Below are 23,984 nucleotides of genomic sequence, written 5' to 3' on the forward strand. Positions count from 1 at the left end.
TCCAGTACTTATTTTTTTTTAAAAAAAAAACAGTTATTCATATTGACTATAATCATTTCTGTAAAAATGAAAGTAATGGTTATATAAATTTATATTGTGTACACATATACATTCTTAAATACAGAGAAAAATCTGGAAGTGTCATCAAATTGTCAATAGAAATTCTTGGGATGGAGTTGGGGAGACATATTGGTGAATATCATGGGCAATCTCTTTCATGATTTAACTTTTTCAATGAGCATGTCCTAATTTTATAATCAGTTAAAATAAGAAAATAAAATTAGGATCTTCTAGGGACTTAACAGATTGTTTACTCTGATCCAAATTTAGAAGCATCCCACTTAGGGCAATCATTTTTATGATGGGATATAATCTTGGGGACAGGCAGCCAGCTGGTCTCCATGGAAACCTCAGAGCAATCCTGGTACATGTACCTGTGTGAGAACCGCCCACAGTGGTCGGCCTGAAAGGTCTAGTCATGGAGCTGATCGGGGAGATGAGGGAGGCAGACCCCCAGACGTCAGAGAAGCCTTCACCCTGAATACACACTAAATCACTCAGGTCCCTCACAGCAAAGCTTTCTCAACGGATGTGAGAGCTGCCCCATTGACCAGTCTCAGACATGCCAAAAATTGGGTAGAAGAAAGAAGAGTGAAGAATATCGAAAAGGGTGGAAAGGAGAAGCTGAGCCAATAAAGTTTCTTCCAGTTGTTGTACTCTCATTTAATAAGTCCACTTAAAACAGCAAAAATATAGATACTTCCACACATGCTTTTACTGTCATTTAAAATACAATTCAAAAGTGAAATAAAGCACATTTCAAGAAAACATAATTTGGGTATTTGTTATTCAGAAATGTTTAATATTAAAACTGGACCTCTAAGCAGTGGTTTTCCACCTTCCTAATGCCACGACCCTTTAATACAGTTCCTCCTGTTGTGGTGACCCCCAACCATAAAATTATTTTCATTGCTACTTCATGACTGTAATTTTGCTACTGTTATGAATCGTTATGTAAATATCTGTGTTTTCCGATGGTCTTAGCCAGGGGTGGGCAAACTTTTTGACTCGAGGGCCACAATGGGTTCTTAAACTGGACCGGAGGGCCGGAACAAAAGCATGGATGGTGGGTTTGTGTGAACTAATATAAATTCAAAGTAAAGGAGCGGAGGGGAGAGCAAGAGAACCAGATAGAACAGCCGGATCTGGCCCGCGGGCCGTAGTTTGCCCAAGGCTGTCTTAGGCTCTACAGCAGAGAACCGCTAGCAGGGTCGCCTAAGACCATCAGAAAACACAGATATTTACATTACGATTCATTAACAGTAGCAAAATTACAATTATGAAGTAGCAACGAAAATAATTTTATGGTTGGGGGTCACCACAACATGAGGAACTGTATTAAAGGGTCGCGGCATTAGGAAGGTTGAGAACCACTGCGTCTAGATGAATGAATTTCCATTTTCCATTCACCCAAACCTTTCCATTGTTACCTGAAAACCTTTAAGATGTTCTTGGAATGCAAATTAAATACCTTTACTGTTCATTGCAGGGGTCCTCAAACTACGGCCCGCGGGCCACATGCGGCCCCCCGAGGACATTTATCCGGCCCGCCGGGTGCCGCTGCCTGTCCTGCTTAGCAGCCGACGCGTCCCGGGCCCGCAGTGCGCATAGGAATTTGTTCATAGTTTTTTTTTTAAAACTATAGTCGGGCCCTCCAACAGTCTGAGGGACAGTGACCTGGCCCCCTGTTTAAAAAGTTTGAGGACCCCTGAAAAGGTTGCAAGTTCAACACTGGTAATCTGTCCTGGATCATTGGTGAGGAAAAAGGGAGCTGAGTTTAGCAGAGCGCAGAGCGTGCCCGGGGCCCTCACACCGCGGTCTGCGCACTCGTCCGGAGCTAGTGCATCGCACCCGCAAGCACGCTCAGCTCACCACGTCCCGCAGAAGAACCGGGAGCCGAAAGGTCAAAAACCTCACGAGGACGCATCCTAGCCCAGCACTCGACTCCTCCTTTCCAAACTCTGTTTATGTGTGCAGCTTCCTGAAGAAAACAGCCGCTTTGGACTTCTGTAACCTACTGACCAGATCTGAGCAGCTGCCTGCGGCCAGCGGCTGGACCCCAAGCCTCCTGACTCCACGCCGGCTTCGTTCGGGGCCTTCCCCGCTGGCCGTGCCAGCAGAGCTTCAGACAACAAACCGCGGCTGAACAGCAGAGGCAGCCTCGCTTACCAACGGAAAACACCCACGGCCGTCTTACCGAAGCTGAATCATTCCGGAAAAACAAAGGGATCATGGAGAACGAATAACCCTGACTAGAGGCGGAGAATTGCCCTAGAAAGTCCAACCCCCAGAGGGACTGAACACAACAACAATAAACACACACAGCGGCTCCTCGTAGCCTGCTCGCTGGCTCAGGAGCCAGCGCTGTCCCCACGTGGGCCGGCCCCCGGGTCCCCTGGCCCAGTGACCCCTCCGAGGTGCACGCAGGCCCTGCGGGTGTGAGGGTGTGAGCCTCCGTACTTTCCCAGAAGGAAGCCACCCGACCGGAGGGAAGAACAGAGCTCCTTCTTCTCCTCCGAGGACACTGTGTAAAATGTCAGATGGAAGCCCTCGCAGTTCTCACGGGGGAAGGAGCGCAAAGAACTCTCAGCTGGCCCTAACCGGTTTGGCTCAGTGGATAGAGCGTTGGCCTGCAGTCTGAAAGATCCCAGGTTCGATTCTGGTCAAGGGCATGTACCTTGGTTGCAGGCACATCCCCAATAGGGGGTGTGCAGGAGGCAGCTGATTGATGTTTCTCTCTCATCGATGTTTCTCTCTGTCCTTCTCCCTTCTTCTCTGTAAAAAATCAATAAAATATATTAAAAAAAAAAAAAAAAAGAAATCTCAGCTGGAGGAGAACGGAGATTATCCTATCTCAGGGACGACTTACTCCAAACGTAAGCAACTCCTGGACTAAATATAATTCAAGTCAAAAACAACTTTAATGGCCTTGTTTATCCAGAAAAGACATAAGTATAGTGGTTAAAAAATTTAGCCTCTGGCCCGGCCAGCATGGCTCAGTGGTTGAGCGTCAGCCTATGAAGCAGGAGGTCCCAGTTCAATTCCCGGTCAGGGCACATGCCCAGTGGGGGGCATGCAGGAGGCAGCTGATCAATGGCTCTCTCTCATTGATGTTTCTATCTCTTTCTCTCCCTCTCCCTTCCTCTCTGAAATCAGTAAGAAAATATAGATATTTCTTAAGTTCAGTCTCTGATGTTAGACTGCCTCCGTTCCAATCTCTGTGCCTTCACACACCTGCCATATATCCTGGCAAAAGCCACGCCCTCTCTGCCTCAATTTCCCCATCTTTGAAATGGAGCTGTCCCAGTACCTCTTCCTCATGGGGTGGTGGAAAGGATTCGTGTGCAGAGCTAAGCCAAGCGCCAGCACAGTATGAACTCTCAACCAAAGGTAGCTTTGGAATTATATATAACTAGAGGCCCGGTGCACGAAATTCGTGCACTCACTGGGGTCCCTCAGGCCGGCCTGTGCTCTCTCGCAGTCCAGGAGCCCTTGTGGGGAGCGGGCCTAAGCAGGCAGTCAGACATCCTTAGCACTGCCGTGGAGCCTCTCCCGCCACTGCTACTGCGCTCGCCAGCCGTGAGCCCAGCTCAGGGCTTCCGGCTGAGCGGCGCTCCCCCTGTGGGAGCACACTGATCACCAGGGGGCAGCTCCTGCATTGAGCGTCTGCCCCCTGGTGGTCAGTGTGCATTATAGCGACAGGCTGTTCCACTGTTTGTTTGATTTGCATATTAGCCTTTTATTATATAGGATGGACTACATATTCTAGCCCTTAAGTCCCCATCATTTGAGACCCCTGGACCCCATCCAACCCACAAGCAAGATGGCAGGCCAGCCAAGAATGAGACAGGCTCTGAAACAAAGCTCCTTGGTCACTGAGGACAAGAGATGGGGTCCCTTTCAGGTCTCGTTTCAACTCAGACATCTAGCAAGGATGTGCAGGAAGGGCGTGGAAGTTTTCAGGTCTGCAGGGGCTGCCTTTGGAGAAGGCAAAGCAGTGCCCCGTGCCCCGCCAGGGGGACTGTTGAAAGCAATTAGCATAGCAGAGGGGAGGTGGGGCTGGCCAGGACTCAAAGGCGAAGGCCCCTACATCTGGCCCCCAGGACCCACGTGAGGAGGGAAGGGCTTACAAGGTGAGAAACTGCTCTCTCTGGTCTGGTCACTGGTGCGTGAAATGGCTCTAACCGGGAACAAAGCTTTTATGCCACAGAGCTAAGGCCCAGTTCATTTGAATTAATTTTTTAAAAATAAACTATACCAAATTTCTCCCTAGTTTTGTTTATTTTTTTAAGGCAGGGCACGCTGCTTCTGAGAAATGCAGTGGGGTAAGGAAACTGATCAAAAGAGAGACACAGTTGTCAGCCTGCAATTTCTATTCTCTCCCTAAGCGTCTTGGAGAGTGGGGTGCCACCTCCCCCATCCACGCCCAGCAGAATAAAAGCATCAACGTGGGCCTTTCACTAAAGTGAATGTCCAAGGCAGGCCACATATGTCAATTACAAAGAACGAGTGTGTGCCGTTCATCTTCATTTTCCCTCCCCGGGCGCACTGCGGACTGGTTAGTCTCCCTGAAATGCTCAGGCATGTCCTTTGCCTTGCTGCAGGGATTCTGCTTTCTAAGCATAATTTCCCTGGCTGGTCTTCCATCCAAATGTCAAACGACGGTTTGGTTTTACGACCTGAGTGCCTCCGCTCTAACCCAGTGCCACGAATAATTCAAGTGCCTGTCATCAAAGTTCTGACAGGTGAGAGAAAAATAGGCCCAAGAAAATTGATGCCAGAACTGTGAGGAGGAGAAATGTGGGTCAACTAAAGAGAGCTGAGGAACTACGGGATTCAGCGGAAACATGAACTAAAATCTGGGCTAACCTTGTGTGTGTGTGTGTGTGTGTGTGTGTGTGTGTGTGTGTGTACGGGGGTGGGGGAGGGGGTTCGTGATCTTGGTGTGTTTTATTCAGTTGTCTCTAAGATTGGCTAATTTAACAGACTTAGGCTGTGAAGGTCACCCCACTCGCGGTGCCGGCCACCACCCACGATGTGAAGCGACCCTCCCAGGTACTCTGGCTGCGGAGACAGCCCATTGGTTCACGTAGGCTGCTGCCGCAAGCCTGGGAGATTACTAGATCATGTGACTGCCCAAGGTTTCTACCCAGCATGTGATTGCTAGGATTCTTTTCTTTTTATATATATATAATATACTTTATTGATTTTTTACAGAGAGAAAGGGAGAGGGATAGAGAGTTAGAAACATCGATGAGAGAGAAACATCCATCAGCTGCCTCCTGCACACCTCCTACTGGGGATGTGCCCGCAACCAAGGTACATGCCCTTGACCGGAATCGAACCTGGGACCCTTCAGTCCGCAGGCCGACGCTCTATCCACGGAGCCAAACCGGTCAGGGCTGCTAGGATTCTTCACATCACATACCCACCTGCTTTTGTCCTGAGTCACCTCATCGTTAGCTACCTTTGCCCAGGCAGCCCAATGCATCTTAGCTTAGGGAATGATGGTGGATTCTGAAACTTGAAAATAGCTCCGATTTCCTGCTAGGAAACGTACAGTACTTATTTTTGTCAGCTTCTGAGTGGGAAGTGCGGCATCTCGAGCCTATGTAGGCATGTGTATCATGGCTAGTTTCAGAACTCACATGTTCTTTGACTGACTGGGAATGGACTGTGAAAGTGAGTGGCTTTATGTCGTCCCCCCTGAGCTGGCTGGCGGTGTGATGGCTGAGGCAGAGCTTTTAGCAGAGCACATCAAAGGAAACTGCAAATCCAAGCGCAATAAACTCTAAAAGAGCATCACCTTTCACGTGCAGATGACTGACAGCCAAGCTCATGGGGCCAGATAACCGTTCAAATAGGAGGGCGCGGAAGAGGCCTCTTACCGTTCTGAATGAGGGTCTGCGAGCGCGTGAACCGGCCGTGGACGGCTGTCATGTGCAGCGGGCTTTTGCCATCTTTACTCTGAAAAAGAAGGGAGAGAGAAACAATGGACCGGGGACATCGGTCCGAGACATCCCGCTGGACACTGCTGGCAATGTCCTGACAATGTCAATTTAAATGTTTTTTAAGTATAATAAAAAAAATGACAAGAGGCAAAAGATAATTTTGAAAGCGAACGGTAAAGTGTATGTTATATCTCAAGTTGCTGAATAACCTCACATCGTAAAGAAGTCAGGAGAAGTGAATATTTTAGAGAAGAAATGCAAAATGTCTAATTATACTGACAATTTTTAAACGACTCGGTTTCAAACGGAATAAATCCTCCAAAAGGTTTTCATCTCTTGTAACCTACTAGATGAAGGAAGTTTTCTCCAAGGACTTTTTTTTCAACTTTGGTCTATAGTCCATGAAAAAAAAAGACAAACGGTGTGTTACCTCGCTTGGCCCTGTGTGACCTGGCGTAGCCCAAACTGCCATAAATCACTGCAACTCTCAGGATGAACCTAGAATCCTCCACCATCCCTCCCTTCTAACTCCAGAGGAAAACACTTCTGACTGTTGGAAAGGAGAAAGGCTGAATTCACAGCCTCGAGGCATGCAACTGTCCAGCAAGCTGCCACTTGAAAGATCGCCTGGAAATGTGTATTGAATGCATCCATCGCGTCATTGTTCGAGACATAAGAGACGGGACTTCCTGACGCAGATGAAGCCAAAACATAAAACATACACAGAATCAATATACTGATCATCATTACACCAAATCCCCAAATCCCACACATTTAATTAAGAAAGAGTCATTCATAGAACTTCTTCTTAAAAGAGTAACACCCCCCAAAATATGTTATTTTAGACCAAAGATATCCTCAACAGAATGCATTCTTTCATTCAAGTATTATAATAATAATAATAAAAACACACACTATGTAATTGTCATTTTTCTAAGTCTTAGGGGAAATACTTTTCTTAAGCCTGAGGTTAAAATATGTGGTTTCTAAAACGCAAGTTCATGTTATCGATGCATCCCATATTCTGGTCCTTTAAGATGGCTCTTGGTTTAAAAAACTCTACGGTGGGACACAAATCATTGCTTAAAGAAGGGTTTCTCAGCGTCAACCGAGGACTACCGGCGCCTGACCATCGGGATGCTTGTTATAAATGGGAATTCTGTGCCCAAACCCAGGCCTACCGAGTCGGAATCGGGGTGACGGGGAGCCCCACTTGTGGCCTGCAGAGCACCCTGCTGTAGACTGTGGGCTAGCACCGCTTGCAGAAGCGCAGGCTTAGACAGAGAAGTCTCAGTCTGTTCCCCGGAAGAGAAGCAGAGAGCTGCGCACAGGCCGGGCCACGGGAGGAGTTACAGCGGAGTGGAGCTGCCTCGGGAGGAGTGACATCAGAGTGGAGCTGCCTCGGGAGGAGTGACATCAGAGTGGAGCTGCCTCGGGAGGAGTGACAGCGGAGTGGAGCTGCCTCGGGAGGAGTGACATCAGAGTGGAGCTGCCTCGGGAGGAGTGACATCAGAGTGGAGCTGCCTCGGGAGGAGTGACAGCGGAGTGGAGCTGCCTGGGGAGGAGTGACATCAGAGTGGAGCTGCCTCGGGAGGAGTGACAGCGGAGTGGAGCTGCCTGGGGAGGAGTGACATCAGAGTGGAGCTGCCTCGGGAGGAGTGACATCGGAGGGGAGCTGCCTCAGGAGGAGTGACATCAGAGGGGAGCTGCCTGGGGAGGAGTGACATCAGAGTGGAGCTGCCTCGGGAGGAGTGACATCAGAGTGGAGCTGCCTGGGGAGGAGTGACATCAGAGTGGAGCTGCCTGGGGAGGAGTTACAGGGGAGGGGAGCTGCCTCGGGAGGAGTGACAGCGGAGGGGAGCTGCCTGGGGAGGAGTGACAGCAGAGTGGAGCTGCCTGGGGAGGAGTGACATCAGAGTGGAGCTGCCTGGGGAGGAGTGACAGCGGAGGGGAGCTGCCTGGGGAGGAGTGACAGCAGAGTGGAGCTGCCTCGGGAGGAGTGACATCAGAGTGGAGCTGCCACGGGAGGAGTGACATCAGAGTGGAGCTGCCTGGGAAGGAGTGACATCAGAGTGGAGCTGCCTCGGGAGGAGTTACATCAGAGTGGAGCTGCCTGGGGAGGAGTGACATCAGAGTGGAGCTGCCTCGGGAGGAGTGACATCAGAGTGGAGCTGCCTGGGGAGGAGTTACATCAGAGTGGAGCTGCCACGGGAGGAGTGACATCAGAGTGGAGCTGCCTCGGGAGGAGTGACATCAGAGTGGAGCTGCCTCGGGAGGAGTGACATCAGAGTGGAGCTGCCTCGGGAGGAGTGACATCAGAGTGGAGCTGCCTCGGGAGGAGTTACATCAGAGTGGAGCTGCCTCGGGAGGAGTGACATCAGAGTGGAGCTGCCACGGGAGGAGTTACATCAGAGTGGAGCTGCCTGGGGAGGAGTGACATCAGAGTGGAGCTGCCTCGGGAGGAGTGACATTGGAGGGGAGCTGCCTGGGGAGGAGTGACATCGGAGGGGAGCTGCCTGGGGAGGAGTGACATCGGAGGGGAGCTGCCTCGGGAGGAGTTACAGCGGAGGGGAGCTGCCTGGGGAGGAGTGACATCAGAGTGGAGCTGCCTGGGGAGGAGTGACATCAGAGTGGAGCTGCCTCGGGAGGAGTGACATCAGAGTGGAGCTGCCTCGGGAGGAGTGACATCAGAGTGGAGCTGCCACGGGAGGAGTGACATCAGAGTGGAGCTGCCTGGGGAGGAGTGACATCAGAGTGGAGCTGCCTCGGGAGGAGTGACAGCGGAGGGGAGCTGCCTCGGGAGGAGTGACAGCGGAGTGGAGCTGCCTCGGGAGGAGTGACATCAGAGTGGAGCTGCCTGGGGAGGAGTTACATCAGAGTGGAGCTGCCTGGGGAGGAGTAACATCGGAGGGGAGCTGCCTCGGGAGGAGTGACAGCGGAGGGGAGCTGCCTGGGGAGGAGTGACAGCGGAGTGGAGCTGCCTCGGGAGGAGTGACATCAGAGTGGAGCTGCCTGGGGAGGAGTGACATCGGAGGGGAGCTGCCTCGGGAGGAGTGACATCGGAGTGGAGCTGCCTCGGGAGGAGTGACATCAGAGTGGAGCTGCCTCGGGAGGAGTGACATCAGAGTGGAGCTGCCTCGGGAGGAGTGACATCAGAGTGGAGCTGCCTGGGGAGGAGTGACATCAGAGTGGAGCTGCCTCGGGAGGAGTGACATCAGAGTGGAGCTGCCTCGGGAGGAGTGACATCAGAGTGGAGCTGCCTGGGGAGGAGTGACATCAGAGTGGAGCTGCCTCGGGAGGAGTGACATCAGAGTGGAGCTGCCTCGGGAGGAGTGACAGCGGAGTGGAGCTGCCTGGGGAGGAGTGACATCAGAGGGGAGCTGCCTGGGGAGGAGTGACAGCGGAGGGGAGCTGCCTCGGGAGGAGTGACATCAGAGTGGAGCTGCCTCGGGAGGAGTGACATCGGAGGGGAGCTGCCTCGGGAGGAGTGACATCAGAGTGGAGCTGCCTCGGGAGGAGTGACAGCGGAGTGGAGCTGCCTCGTGGTGACAGTTGGCAGGCAGACGGCGGAAAAGGAACGGATGGGGTCTGTTCCCCGCCTTACAGCAGTGCGACCGGAGTCGGAAAGGACTGAGGAAGAGCGAGGGAAGTAAACCAGAGGCTTCCTGAAAGGGCATTTTTAGAGGAAACGCAGCAGCCATCAGGGTAACGAGGCTCTGTGCCACCCCGCCGGCGGCTCCCCAGAGCTCTCCGACTCGGGAGCCGGGCCCTGCTGTCGGAGGTGCAGCCGGTTCAAAGCACCGAAACCTGGGAAGCACTTGGGAATAAGGATTTAAAACACCCCCCTCCACCCCCCCTAGAAACGTGAGGACCGTCCAAGGCGCTTAGGGCGAGAACAGAAATTGCAGACTGACATGAACTTGTCCCTAGGTGGTGCTATTTCTTTAAATTTTGCTCTAATATTTTCTCTTAAATTTAATATGAAAACGTAACTAGTTCGTGATTCATTAAACATACAAAGCCATGGGTATTTCCGTGTTTAGATGTGATCTCTATTCATATTTAACTGAGCACTTTTCCATGCCTAGAGAACAGCTCAAAGCCTTTCCCAAGGCGTCCCCCCCAGTCTGATGGTCGCTAAGGAAACGGCAGCCAGGGAGCCGGAGCAGAAGCAATGGGCCTGCAGAGTGTGGTCTACCAAGCGGGTCCATTTCAGGGACAGCCGCACCACACCCGCCTCTCCCTTGTAATGTGTGTGCCTCTGGTAAAGGGACAAATAAATAGGATGACCGACCAAGGTCAGGAAAACTCAAAGGACAACGTGGTGGTCAGCGGTGATGCCCATGTCAGGGTTATCCTTGCCAATCCTTGCACGGGTTCCCGGGTTCGTCTACCACTGAGTCCGAGCCGTTGCTGACTGTCCCTTTCTCACAGGGAGATGGGTGGCAGGGGGGCGGGGAGGTGACAGGAAGCATGACAAGTCACTTTAGGGCAGATTTGTTCAGATGGTATGAATTTCAAAAAGCCCTTGAACACCAGTGAAGGTCAAAAGGACACTACTTTGTACCTCGCCTTGCGAGCTAGAACTCAGAGTCCTCGGGTTGGGAAGAGGGGCCCTGCCTGAGACATGGTGCACATGGGGACTGGCTGTGGCTGCTGATGCTCTGAGAACTTCCGAGATGAAAGATCCCTGCATGCTCAAAGGAGAGGTCATGTGCAGTTCCTCTGTTTATTCACAGCTTTGCTTTTCTAAATCTTATTCTTAAATGACTAGTCTCCCTCCGATTTCTAGATGTGTTTTCCCATCAGATTGAGGACTCAGAAAATTTTATTTGGGGGATTTATTTAATTAAGCATAAAGCTCTTCTACTGACTCAGAGTTCAGCCATACATCATGAAGAAAAACAAATTGAGGATTACCAGTAAGGATATTTTATGACAAATATGAATACTCTTTTGGGGCAGAATTCAGCACCATCTGAGGAAGACTGATCCTTGGCCTAAGGGAGTGTTGCCCTTTTCTTGACCCCGTTCCTCAGAAATCCGTTCATTCTCTTCTTCCGCTCCTAATGCCGCCCTTCCTATCCTCCAACCCCTCACAAAACCTTCCCTGAACACACAGACATTCTCCTCCCCAGGAAGCTGCAGGCTTTGCGCTCTTTGTGGTATATATGCTGCCTCCCGGAGTCACCCGCTCAGTGTCCTACTGAAGGCCGAGAGCGCCTCTAGAGCACAACACTACGGTGAGCGGAGGGAGGGGTCTAGACAGAGCCAGAAACCCCCACGGGCTTCCTCAGTCAATGGAAGGGCAACATAAAACCCTGGTTTGCACAAAAGCTCATGTACAGTCCAATTTTCTTCAATGGTTCTAAAGGCTGGAAATGAGACGTAGTTGGCTCATTCATTCATCCCTCTCCTTTCCTCACATGCTCTCCGGAGTTCCAAGGGCCGTGTCCCTATCCCTGCCTACTCCAGTTTCACCTTTAACCTCTGCAAAAACAACCCGAGTTCTAGAATTGGTCCCGGTATATATAAAGAAGGGCGCAGGCCCACATCAGTAGATGGGTGATGGGCTTCAAATCCTGTCTCTCTTAGGGCTGAATGCTCTAAGGGCCCTCAGACAGAGAAGAAGTGAGACCAGGGGCAGGCTGGATGTTAGTGACCATATACTAGTACAGCTGAAGTCCTTAATCCAATGTGAGCTGCCCTCTGTCAGTTAACTGGGAGAAGTAGGTAGGTATGTCAGAAAATGGCCTTGTGACCAGGAGAGAGGTAACCTGGCATATCTGGCATGGCTATGTGCTCAGCGACTTCTTTAACACTTACTCGGAATGCTTCCAAAAGGGCCTTGAGATGCTACAGAAATTACAGTTATAATGGGGAAGAAATATTATTTTACGTTTCCTCATGCTCTTTCTATTTGCAAAATACCAGCGAACCTTGGATGGATGGCTGTATGAAGTATTATGTCTTTATTATTTTATCACAAATAAACTAATATTACAAGGTCAAAGCCGCGGTCACTCTAAGCAAAACGAAGGATTGTAAAATGCACGCAGGACACATATCCTTCCTCCTCTTTCAATATTCTCGTCGTTTCCCATGAAGACATTGCTTTTAGTGTTTTGTGAGGACGGAGCAAAACAAAGTGAACATGTGGGTGGGTATTGGCTATATTTCAATATGTGATTTCCCTCAAGCTTTAGAAAATCCAAACAAATACAAACTGTCTTGCAATCTACAAACACTTTCAAAATCCAAGGAGCAACATGGTAGAGAGAGATAACCACTTCACAATTAGAAAGCTACCTCCAGAGTCAGACAGAATGGCTCTACGGAAATGTCAGATGATCTATGAGCCCAGAGGCCATCTGGAATAGCAAAGGGGGACTCGAGAGAATGAGGAAACCAAGAGGATGTAGACAGCGTGGATGTAGGGAGCCTGAGGGGAAAGGCTAGATTTAATTCAAAATCCCACTGGCATAGGGTTGAGAACACATAAATCCAAGTCTCAGGTTTTAAAAATGCTACGTCCGGTATTCTACTGATGATCAGCAGTCCACAGGAAAAGTTAATATTAAATCTAGTAACTATGCTTCCAGGTCCGTTTTATGGGGAAGAGAGGGCTGCCATAAACAGAAGTCCCATACACAGCTGAAGCCCCTGTCCAACGGGAAGTGCCACTGTCAGGGACCTGGGAGCAGTAGGTAGGTGTGTCCGTCTAGCCCCGGGGTAAGCACACTGCGAGTATCAGTCACATGTTTACAGAGGTGATTGAAAGCCTTTGAATTAATTGAAAGGAGGTTGGTGAAGAGAGAAACTTCATTTAACCTCAATAATTTTTCTTTCTTTGGAGGCTTTAAGGATGTCCCTCAGACACCAGGATGGGGACACTGAAGGTCTGGCCACCTGTTAGCCTCCCACCAGCACACTCTCCGACTTCAATCCCACACAATGACTCTCCCCCCACCTTGGGTTACAGTTCCTTGGTCTCTTCAATGCCCCCAAAGACCTTCTCTTACCTCCACTTGGGACCTTGGATGGTCTCTATTTACAAGATCCAGAACTCGGAAATTCTCTTCATCTATTCTACTTTTCCTCCCCAGGAACCTGCAGGCTTGGCGCTCTTTGCTTTTCTTCACGAAGACTCTACACTCTACTTCCTTCCTTTCCTCTAACTCTTTCTTTTTCTTTTACAATTGATTTTAGAGGAAGGGAGGGAGAGGGAAAAGGAGAGAGAGTGAGAGACTAAGAGTGCCATACCTGGATGTTAACATCTGCCCCATTGTTGACTAACAGCTCAAGACACAGAGCACCGTGTGTGGAGGCAGCAGCAAAATGCAAAGGGGTGAAGCCACTGTTGTTGGGCTGGTTCACGTTAGCACCGTAGTCGGTCAGCTCGTTGACTACAGCGTCCTGCCCGTTGTAGCAGGCCAGGTGGAGTGCCGTGTTCCCGTAGACGTTGATTTCATCGATCTGCAAATGAGTGCGGGACAGGGGGCTTAAAATCCCTGCAGCCAATTCACCCCATTTTCCACAAAAAGCATAAAGGCTGTGCCAGAGAAAGAAAACGTCCATCTGTCAACGTAATTATTCCGCGCTTACCCTGCCCCACCCTGGTCATCCTGGAAATGCTGCCACGGAGGTCAAGATCAGCAGAAAGGGGACATGACAAACAGTGAACTGGGGAGGAAGAGTGAGTGAGAGGTTTCAACTTGTGGACAGAAAGTTGTGAGCTATGGGAGGGATTAACAAGTGAAGGGCAAAGCTGCCTACAAATGCCAGAGGAGAAGTGAATTAGGGGAGCGAGAAAGAGCCTGGCTGGCTGGTGTGGCTCAGGGGTTGAGCATCAAACCTATGAACCAGGAGGTCACGGTTCGACTCCCAGTCAGGGCACATGCCCGGGTTGCGGGCTCGATCCCTAGTGTGGGGCGTGTAGAAGGTAGCTAGCTAATCAATGATTCTCTCTCATCACTGATGTTTCTATCTCCCTCTCCTTCCTCTCTGAAATCAATAATAATACTTTTAAAAAGAAGAAGAAGGAAGTCTGAAACTCACAGTGAACCCAAGTGAAAGGTGCACAGGGAGTCGCTGCGGAGCCGGAGCTCAGAAGTTGGGCTCAGAAGCCACCCTGGGCGTAGCTGCCGCCCGACACCTCACAAGGCCGCATCCTAGAGCAGGACCGTGAAGCTGGCCTGGGTTAGGCCATGGCTCGGTCTTGCTGCCCCGGCTGCTGGGTTTCACCATCAAGGTCTCAGTGTTGCAACGTGGTTTTCCTTTCCTGCTCTGCTACTTGCAGGGGCTGGGCTGACCTCTCCAGCTCAGCACTGAACCCTTCTGCTGCTGTCCCTGCCACTCCCTCATCTCTGCTTGTAAGCCACCAGGTAGAAGGCTAGATTCCAAAGGCGGGATGGGGAGTCCTAGCCAGTCTTTAAAATTGACTGGTTAATGTGTATTTTATATATATAAAACGATTTCTCTAACCATTGTGACACAGAAAGTTAGTCTGTTTCTGGTTTTCCAGTAATTAGATGCCCCCATCGCCCTCCATCAGTTGCCCATTGAAATTCAAAGACAGGGTACTAGTAAGAAGAGTATTTTTCCTCTTGAATTAAAATGGAAACAGGATTTAGTCCTGGACGGGTAGCTCAGTTGGTTAGAGCATTTTCCCAATATGCCAAAGTTGTGGGTTCCATCCCCCGTCAGGGCACATACAAGAATCAACCAATCCTATATAATAAAAGCCTAATATGCTAAGTGTCCAGTCACCCAGTTCGCCATTCAACCAATCAAAGTGTAATATGCTAATGATATGCGAAAGCTGCTCAGCCGCTCACTATGACGTGCAATGATGTGACCACCAGGGGCAGATGCTCTGACCGGTAGGTTAGCTTCTGCTGGGGTCTGGCTGATTGGGACTGAGCGAGATGCACCAGACATACCCTAGAGCCCTCCTGCGGTCCCTTCCCAGCTGGCTAACCCCCCGCATCTGGGCCTGCATTCTCTCGAAATCCAGGCTGAGGGGTCTCCCCTGCCCCAAGTGCACAAATTTCGTGCACCGGGCCTCTAGTGAATAGATAAATGGGTAGAATAACAAATCAATGTTTCAATGTTTTCTCTCTCTCTCCTCCTTCCTTCTCCAGCCCCCCTCCCACTTTCCTCTTTCTCTCTCTCAAATCAATAAATAAAATGCAAACAGGGTTTAATTTCAGAAAAACAGACAGCCCCCAGATATACCCGGGGTGGTGCATGGTCGTGGCTCACCTCTACCCCCAGATTGAGGAGATGCTTGACAACGTTGATCTGTCCGTTGGAGGCCGCGGCGTGCAGGGGGGTGTAGCCCTTCTTGTCCTTGCAGGTCGCTTCCGCGCCGTGGTCCATGAGCAGCGCCACCACGTCCAGGTGACCTTCACAGAGCAAGCAGCAGAGATACCGTTAAGCTTTACGGGATGGTTTGAGGACTCATGCCACCTAAGCGATCACTGTGAGCTTTTATCGCCATCAATATTTAGCTGAGCTATTTATACAAAGTTGGTTCATGGAAATATTCAACAAATATTTAGAGAGTACCTACTATGTGTCAGACTTTATGTAAATGCTGGGGTGGGGAGAAATAGATGATTCATACGTGAGCCTTTTCTTTAAGATCTAATGGGAGAGATGCCTGTTCATCAATAAATAAGAACAAGGTCCTGTAACATGTTAGTACCACAACCTTCAAACATTATGTTAAAATGAAAGCAATGCTTTGGAAACCAATTGCCTTGCCTCACTGAAAGGCCCTACAGTGGCAATTTGGTTTAAAAAAAATTAATGAAACAAAAAAAATCAATTAATCAGGATGACTCCAGATTAACTTTTAAATTATATGAAATTGCTGCTGTTTGACAGTTTTGTGTGTGTGTGTGTGTGCGTGTGTATGTGTGTTTGGGGGTGGCACAGACATGGCAATTTCATATGGTTTAAATTAAAAGTATTCTCGTGAATTATTGGCTAAACAGAAAATCCTTCTAGTTTCAACCCCTGTTGGCATATTTTCTAGAATATTTCCCTTTGTTCCCTATGTCACTACATATAATACGTTAAATGCTTTTGACCTTTATTTTGTGAATCGAAAGATGGTTTGATGCTTCGGGGTCATTGCTGTAAACATGGTTGATAACTGAAGGGTAGATGAGTACTGGCTTGTCTAAAATGTGTGTGTAGTGTGTGTGTGTGTGTGTGTGTGTGTGTGAAAAGAGAGGGGTGTGTGTGAGAGAGAGGTGTGTGCCTGCGTGTGAAAGAGGCAGAGAAAGAGATGTGTGTATGTGTGTGTGAGAGAGATGTATGTGTGTGAGTGAAAGATATATGTGTGAGAGAGAGAAAGGTGTGCGTACATATATGTGTGAATGAGTAGGAGACAGATGTGTGTGTGTGTGTGTGGGAGAGAGAGACAGAGAGAGAGAGAGAGAGAGAGAGACAGAGAGAGTTTGGTCATGGCTTGTTTTATTAATATTTGACTCTTTTTCCCCAAGACTTGTATATAGAAAAATGGTTTTCAGTTACTAGCGGTGCTGTCTTTCGTCCTACAGGTCGTCACTACGTATTTTCCTGTTTGAATCTTGATGGCACACCAAGTGGCGACTACTCCTCCAAAGCAATTCCACACATGCTCTAGCTGCACATCAGCACGGAACAGACTGGCAGCCCCAGGTGTGTGAGCGCCAAGCCACACCACCTACTGTGTGCTCTGCCCGAAGGTCGGCCTGGCAAACGCTCACCCGCTGCAGCCCCACAGGGCCACCCAGGCATCCATTCCGCTCAGCCAACTCAGCTCATCTCAGCTCACCTCCCCTGCACACGACAGGCTCACCAAGTCTTAGGATTCTGGTGTTTCGAGCCCAAAGATTCATTCAGACCCAAGAGCACATCCTTTATTTCATCCCTGCTCCAACCCACCTTCTTTTCTTCCCACAATTAATGTTCTTGGTTTTTTTTTTTTATGAGATAAAAGGCCTGTATCCTTAAGAAGATTCAGAAAAGCCAAGGGGTATTAAAAGGAAACCAAAATCATCTACAATCACCAATCCCTGGAGATAATCAACGAACATTTCAGTGCATCAGACACCAGGTTGTTTTTACTGTATAGAGTTTTTTAATGGGGCTCATAGTATTCATCCTGTGTTGTGATCTGTTTTCAGGTGACACATCAGAGGACCCTCCTATGTTAATAAAGATAACAACGTCATCACTGCCGTTACTGTGCTGTGTCCCCTGTGTAGATCTCTTGTAATTTACCAACATCGTCTCCCGGGGATGGGCCTTCAAGTGCATTAGAACTTGGTACCAATAGAATCTTGTCTGCTTTCTAATTGGAGGATGTCCTCCAATCAGAAACACAAAGGAAGGAGCTCCATTTCCCACAGGACCACCCCGAGAATAAACTCCATAGGGTCTATCTTTTGTCAGTGGTATTTGGGCCACCAGAAGTGACAAGGAAAAACAGAGAAATGTACCTTCTTCCCCACCTCCCGGCCAGGCTGGCAGAAGCAAGGCCTACAAGCCCCAGCTTTGCGGGACATGGGGAAGCGGGACAATCCACGGTGACGCTGGCCACCTCAACCTACACAGCAGCCAGGGGAGGGGGGCGGTTCCATCCATCCTTCCTTTCTGGTTCTTTCAGAAATATTTATAAATAAAAAGACAAATGGCATTTACTTCCTTGGTTTGCGAGCCAGGCCGCTTTCTCTGTAAACACCTTATCTTGCTTCCACAACAAGTGAAAAGAAGCACCATTTGTGCCGCTTTCCGATCCAGACTGAGACACACCCCGTGGGATCCAGGCCATGATGCATGCCTCCTCCTCCCTGTAGGAGAAATAAACCTCTGGCAAAGCAACGGCCCCGCTAGAGTGTTCGACGCATGCCAGTACAACGGACCAAATCTCAATCCAGCCGAATCCCAAGCTGGAGAAGAGGTCAGACTCGCCCGAGAAAGAACCTGTGTGGTCAGTGAGAGAGCCCCGGCTTCCCTCAGGACGGTCACGTGCACTTGCTTCATCCACGGGCCACTTACCCATGTACGCCGCCCAGTGCAGGGCCCGCCGGTCCTTCTTGTCAAAGGCGTTGATGTTCGCCCCTTTGGCCAGGAGCAGATTGACCATCTGCAAGATAAAGCCAGGGTGAGGCCCAGTGTGCGCTGTGGGCGGGGGAGGGCCCTCACCGCCTGCCCCAGGGGAACTGCGCCAAATGGAAGGCCGGGCCGGTCAGAGATCGGAATTCAAAAGGAGTTCAAACCCGGCAGCATGTGTAGCAGGAGAAAAAGACGCAAGTGACGGCTACTTTTTCAACTCGCCGTGGCTCCGAATTTAAAAATGGATACAGCCCGGCCGGCGTGGCTCAGGGGTGGAGTGTCCACCTGTGAACCAGGAGGTCACGGTTCCATTCCCGGTCGGGGCACAGGCCCGGGTTGCGGGCTCGATCCCCAGTGGGGGGCAGGCGGTGAGGGGCCCTCCATGATTCTCTCTCATCATTGCTGTTTCTCGCTCTCTCTCCCTCTCCCTTCCTCTCTGAAATCAATAAAAATATATTTAAAAATTGGTAAATAAAAATGGATATAAATGACTGTGGTTTCGTGTACAAATATTACGACCACATTCCATAAAGGTCTCAGCAGTAATATTAGGTTCCACTGTGGGCTGAGAGAGAGAGAGGGAAGGGGAGGGGGGGGACACAGGTAGCAATTGGTTCCATCCGGGCTGAGAGAGCCGGAGGGAGGACCCTTGCTCCCAGGGTGAGGACGCTCACCTCCACGTGGCCGTTGAGAGCGGCGTGGTGCAGGGCGGTGCGGCCGCCGCGGTCCGAGACATTGACGCTGCTCAGCAGGGGAATGATCACTTCCGCACACCTCACAGCCTTGTTGGCGGCGGCCACGTGCAGCGGGGTCTGCCAGTTCTTGTCCCTCGCGTTGACATCAGCCGAGTGCTTAATCAATACCTGCACTGCCTCCTACAACCAAAGCAGAGTGCGCAGGGGTCACTGACAGATGCCTGATCAATACTCCTTGGGTGTGAGCGGTTTCACCAGACCCCGCGCTACAGAGAGGGGCGGCTGGCTTCAGAGGGGGGATCTCCTGGGACAAGCAAAGTGAATGCGAGATAAAGATCCAGAGTGGCGCGGGTCAAAACAGACTCCCCGTACGTTTCTTTGTTAGGCCAAGGGCCCTGGCACAGCTCCAAAACCACTACACCTTCTGAGTGTAAGGTTTCCTTGTAAGGTAGCAGGTGTTTGGGGCCAAACGAGAGCACACATGTGCAAGTGTGCACATCTGGGCAAAATATCCTTCGGCCAAAAGGCCCCCCGAGATCATCTGAGGTCAGAGGTGTTTGTTGATCAGTCTCCCTCTTCCAAAGCCAAGGCCTCCAAGCCGTTCAGACATTCTTGGATCAATTTATAAACCTTCAGTGCTCTCGGCCAACATCGCAACCCCCTCTCTGTGATCGATAAGAAGTGAAGCAAAGAGGATGTCTGTTACCATCTCAACCTGAAGCTACACAAGTGTTTTTCCAACCTTTCCCATGTTACAATGGGGTGGTTTCTTTTCTACTGTTGAGTTCCTTCCCCTTTCCTGAGCCTCCCACTTTTCACTTTCCTTCTATTGACCTAGTCAGCTCGTTTGCCTCTTGAACTACACCTCTTCCTTGTTGTGCAGTGAAACCGCCTGGGGAGCCCTTAACACAGGGGTGGGCAAACTTTTTGACCCGAGGGCCACAATGGGTTCTTAAACTGGACCGGAGGGCCGGAACAAAAGCATGGATGGAGTGTTTGTGTGAACTAATATAAATTCAAAGTAAAGGAGCGGAGGGGAGAGCAAGAGAACCCTCCGCTCTTTCGCTCCGCGGGCCGGATAGAACAGCCAAACGGGCCGGATCCGGCCCGTGGGCCATAGTTTGCCCACGGCTGCACAATAGATGCCTGGTCCCACCCCGAGGGTCTAGCTGGCCTCGGGCTCTCTGTGACGCTGCCTGGGGACCTGGTTACACAGCCAGGCCTGGAGACTCCTCTGCTGAATCGAGTGAATGATGCGGCGTCTCTGGAAAGGCGACTGGCTGTGGTTGCTTCTCTTGATTTCCAGGGACATCCTTGGGAGCAGTTAATGGAGCTGCTTTATGGGCATCTTACCAATGTGTCATCCATGAACCGGTGAAAGGCATTAGTCCCACACTCCTGCACCCTTCATGGGCCAAGTGCTCACCTCTGTCCACCCTGACCCCCACAGGCCTGGAGAGACCAGGCTGCGTTATCATGCAAGTATATAAAAGTGCCCCAGATAGAAGACAATGCGAACTCTCAAGATTAATACTTTCATCGGGGACATAAATGACAAAATAAAAAGAATGTTCCATGAATCAGTACATGTGGAAGTGAATGGCTGAGTAGAATGAGAGCAAAAAGAAATTAACTTTGCAAATGAGAGAATCTAGTTTAAAGAAATAGTGTAACTCCATTTAGATGCTATAAAGAAAGGGTAATAAGCTGATAGGGCCCAAGCAAGCAATTTGTTACGATTACCAAAAAGGGGAGGAAATATATATATATATATATATATATATATATACGCCACCCATCCTCAGCAAGACAGACAATAAAATAATCATTGCTAAATATTCCTTGAGCCCATTTCAGAGCAAAACATGTGTACCTGTTAAGCTCACATACTGTGCGAAACATGGTTACACAACTACGGAAGGTGGAGAGAAATATTACCCAGGTAGGTTCTATCCCAGGGGTGGGCAAACTTTTTGACTCGAGGGCCACAATGGGTTCTTAAACTGGACCGGAGGGCCAGAACAAAAGCATGGATGGAGTGTTTGTGTGAACTAATATAAATTCAAAGTAAAGGAGCGGAGGGGAGAGCAAGAGAACCGGATAGAACAGCCGGATCCGGCCCGCAGGCCGTAGTTTGCCCACGGCTGTTCTATCCTAACAACTAGCTGAGTGCACAAAAAATAAAGCAAAAGGAAAGCACAATCACAATAAAGCATTAAAATTTAAATTAGAAAAATGATATTTTTATCAACTTTGTTCTCATAAATAGGGAGGTTTAAGTGGGAAGAATCCAAACCCCCAAACCCCCCCGCCCCCCAATTCGTCCTGATGTGGGGAGAAAATGTATTGGAACCTTCACGTACATTTGTTTTCTTTAAAAAGGAAAGCATTTCAGCTGGCATTTAACGTCTGGGTTGGCACGGTGCCCTCAGTCCGCTCTGCCGAGGATCTGGCCCCAGAGTACTGGGGATGCCCTCAGGGAAGAGGGGGGCGCCCACAGTATTGAGGGGGTGGGGTGGCCCTGGCTCCATTCATTCGCTGGGAGGGCACCCAAAGGCAGAGTGAAGGGCCTGCCACATCCATTTACAGATTGTGAGATGTGCCCTTAAACTGGGAGCACCCTAAAAGAAGCCAGATGTATGCAAGGAACCCGCGTGACTAACGTGGAAGCCACAGAGCTGGCACTTCCGCTCCGGGTAAAGCTTTCTATCACCTACATTACGAGGTAGGAGTAATGACAGATTTAATCAGATCTGGCAGGCGCTTGGCCAAAACAGGAAAGCCATCAGAAGCCTATTATCTCCCTGGGTCACGGGAGAGCTGATAAATGAAGAGCCTCCCCTCAGTCTATTGTGCCTTGGAATATGACAGCAGTTCAGTATATGATTTATAAACAAATGAGATGCACATTTTGAAGATGCATGCTGGAAAAGTTCTGCAGATATATGGCCAAGGAGATTGAAGATAATCATCTCCAAGCAATGGTGTAAAAACTGCTGGTGCAGTCTGCTTTTTACACGTTCAGAGCAAAATGACAACCCCTACTGTCACTTTAATACCTTTGCCTCGTGCATTATTTTATTGCACTGGCACTCATTCTTGCTTTGCATTAAATAGTATGCAAATTAAGGATAGACTAACAAAACAAAATATACAAGAACATTTCACAAGTTTACACTTTTTGGAGATAAGACCAGTGAAATCATTAGAAATTTGTTTTCTGAAAGTCACAAAATGTGATTACTTTTTGAGTAACTAAGACTAGGGGAATGAGATATTATTATCTTCAAGAGGTACTTCTTTTAAAGAAATATTTAGAAATTCATTTCACACAAAGCAACAGGTTACCCAAAGAAAATATGTATTTGAGTGTGTGTGTGTGGGGGGGGGGGCCTGTATTCTTAAATAGGCAATACTTTTAAAAATATTTTATCACAGATCATTTTGGTCTGTTTTTGTAAATAAAGTTTTATTGAAACAGCCTCATTCCCTGTTTACATATCCTCTATGGCTGCTTTTAAATGGTAACAGCAGCGTTGAACATTTGTGACTGAGACCTCATGCGGCCTTGGAATACTCACTAACTGCCCTTCACGAAAGAAGTCTAGCTCCTTGTTTAAATGACCACAAACTGCAAATTATCAAACCTGGTTAAAAGAGACTGTTGTGATTTCCCAGCGTGAAAAAATACTGCTTTAAGTCCAAACAGCGATCTAAGAAAGGGCAGGTCCCACTGAGAGTCAGAAGCCTCGTGCTCGGCCTTGGAGCTGTGGAGCAGAGCGAAGAAAGGAAGGGAGGACAGAGAGAGCAGGGCGAGGCCACGGGCTGGCACCCCGGAGCAGAGGGATCCGTCCAGGCGGGACAGAGTCTGCAGGCCAGGAGGGAGAGCTGACACACAAACCACAGGAATGGAGCAGGCACGGGGGTGTGGAGCCAGCCAATCAAAAGCTGAAACCTCCAGATCGTCGGAACACTGGGAAAATATTAGACTTTGCCCAAGATGTGGCCTGTAGCTCCCAGCCAGTCACATCTGTTTAGAAAGCAAGGGGCCCCCGACCAGCGTCTGGCTTACACCTACGACATTAGAAAGGGGAAAGGTTCGAGTTCATCGATCAGATGGGGAAAGAAGTGGGTTAGGGTCTCTAACAAATCCCTTCCCATTGGCCATCAGCCAATCCCCAGGGCAGTGCCAATCTCACCACATTGGTCTTTCCGACCCACACCTACGTTTACAGCTCAAGGACGCCCAGAACAGCCATCGCTTTTATATCTCCACTTTTATGAAATGTCTTAACTTTGCCCTTCTGCTTACGTAATGAATTGCCTGGTTTTCATCTGACTTGACAAGAAAGGGTGCGACCAAGAAACAGTATAAAAGGAGAGTTCTTACTGAATTTCCAAAAATTAACATTTTAGAAATGAAAACGCAAGTAGCCTAAAATGATTACGGAATTGAATTAAATATAGGATGTTAGAAGGGGTCTGACCCCTTCATATGATTGGCGGCTTCATTTTAAGGGCGATGGGCTGTCGGCCTGGCTGACTTAAGGGCTCAGGCAGTGTCTACCAGGCCAGCGCTTACCTTTCCCAGCAGACAGTATCAGCAAGCGCCCTGGCCTCAAGAACTTCAACATTAATTCTCCTTAGGTACAGACATTATTATGAAGTTTTGGCCTGCCAGGCTGGCCTCATACACTTCATAGAAATTTAATATAATATTTTGGTTAAAATATTTGATTTTAGAGAAGGGGAGAGAGGGAGAGAGAGAGAGAGAGAGAGAGAGAGAGAGAGAGAGAGATTGCCCCACTTGGGGATCGAACTGCCACTTGGGGATGTGCCCTGACCAGGAACCAAACCCACCACCTTTTGGTGTTAAAAGGACAACACTCCAACCAACCGAGCCACACCTGCCGGGGCTAAAACAGGCTTCGATTTAAAACGACAACTTTCTTTTTAAAACCACTTCTCTTTCTAAATCTTTCATCTGAGAAGCACTTTATCTTGGCTTGAAGAGGGCACACTTTCATGACTGTATAGGTCAGGGGTCCTCAAACTTTTTAAACAGGGGGCCAGTTCACTGTCCCTCAGACCGTGGGAGGGCCGGACTATAGTTTAAAAAAAAAACTATGAACAAATTCCTATGCGCACTGCGGGCCCGGGACGCGTC

At 49.4% G+C, this 23,984-nt stretch overlaps 1 protein-coding gene across 1 annotated transcript in view; it reads right to left on the reverse strand.

Moving 5' to 3' along the window:
• Nucleotides 1-23,984, reverse strand: part of ANKRD44 (ankyrin repeat domain 44) — a 259,546-nt gene that overhangs the window by 84,478 nt on the left and 151,084 nt on the right. The window contains exons 5-9 of the mRNA XM_080669556.1: nt 18,797-18,997; nt 18,066-18,153; nt 15,276-15,418; nt 13,275-13,487; nt 5,949-6,027 (exon numbers count right to left, since the gene is read on the reverse strand). Of these exons, the coding sequence (XP_080525682.1) occupies nt 5,949-6,027; nt 13,275-13,487; nt 15,276-15,418; nt 18,066-18,153; nt 18,797-18,997 (724 nt within the window). The remainder of the gene's footprint in view (nt 1-5,948; nt 6,028-13,274; nt 13,488-15,275; nt 15,419-18,065; nt 18,154-18,796; nt 18,998-23,984) is intronic.

This window comes from Plecotus auritus, assembly GCF_963455305.1.
Source record: "Plecotus auritus genome assembly, chromosome: 5".
Lineage (NCBI taxonomy): Eukaryota > Metazoa > Chordata > Mammalia > Chiroptera > Vespertilionidae > Plecotus > Plecotus auritus.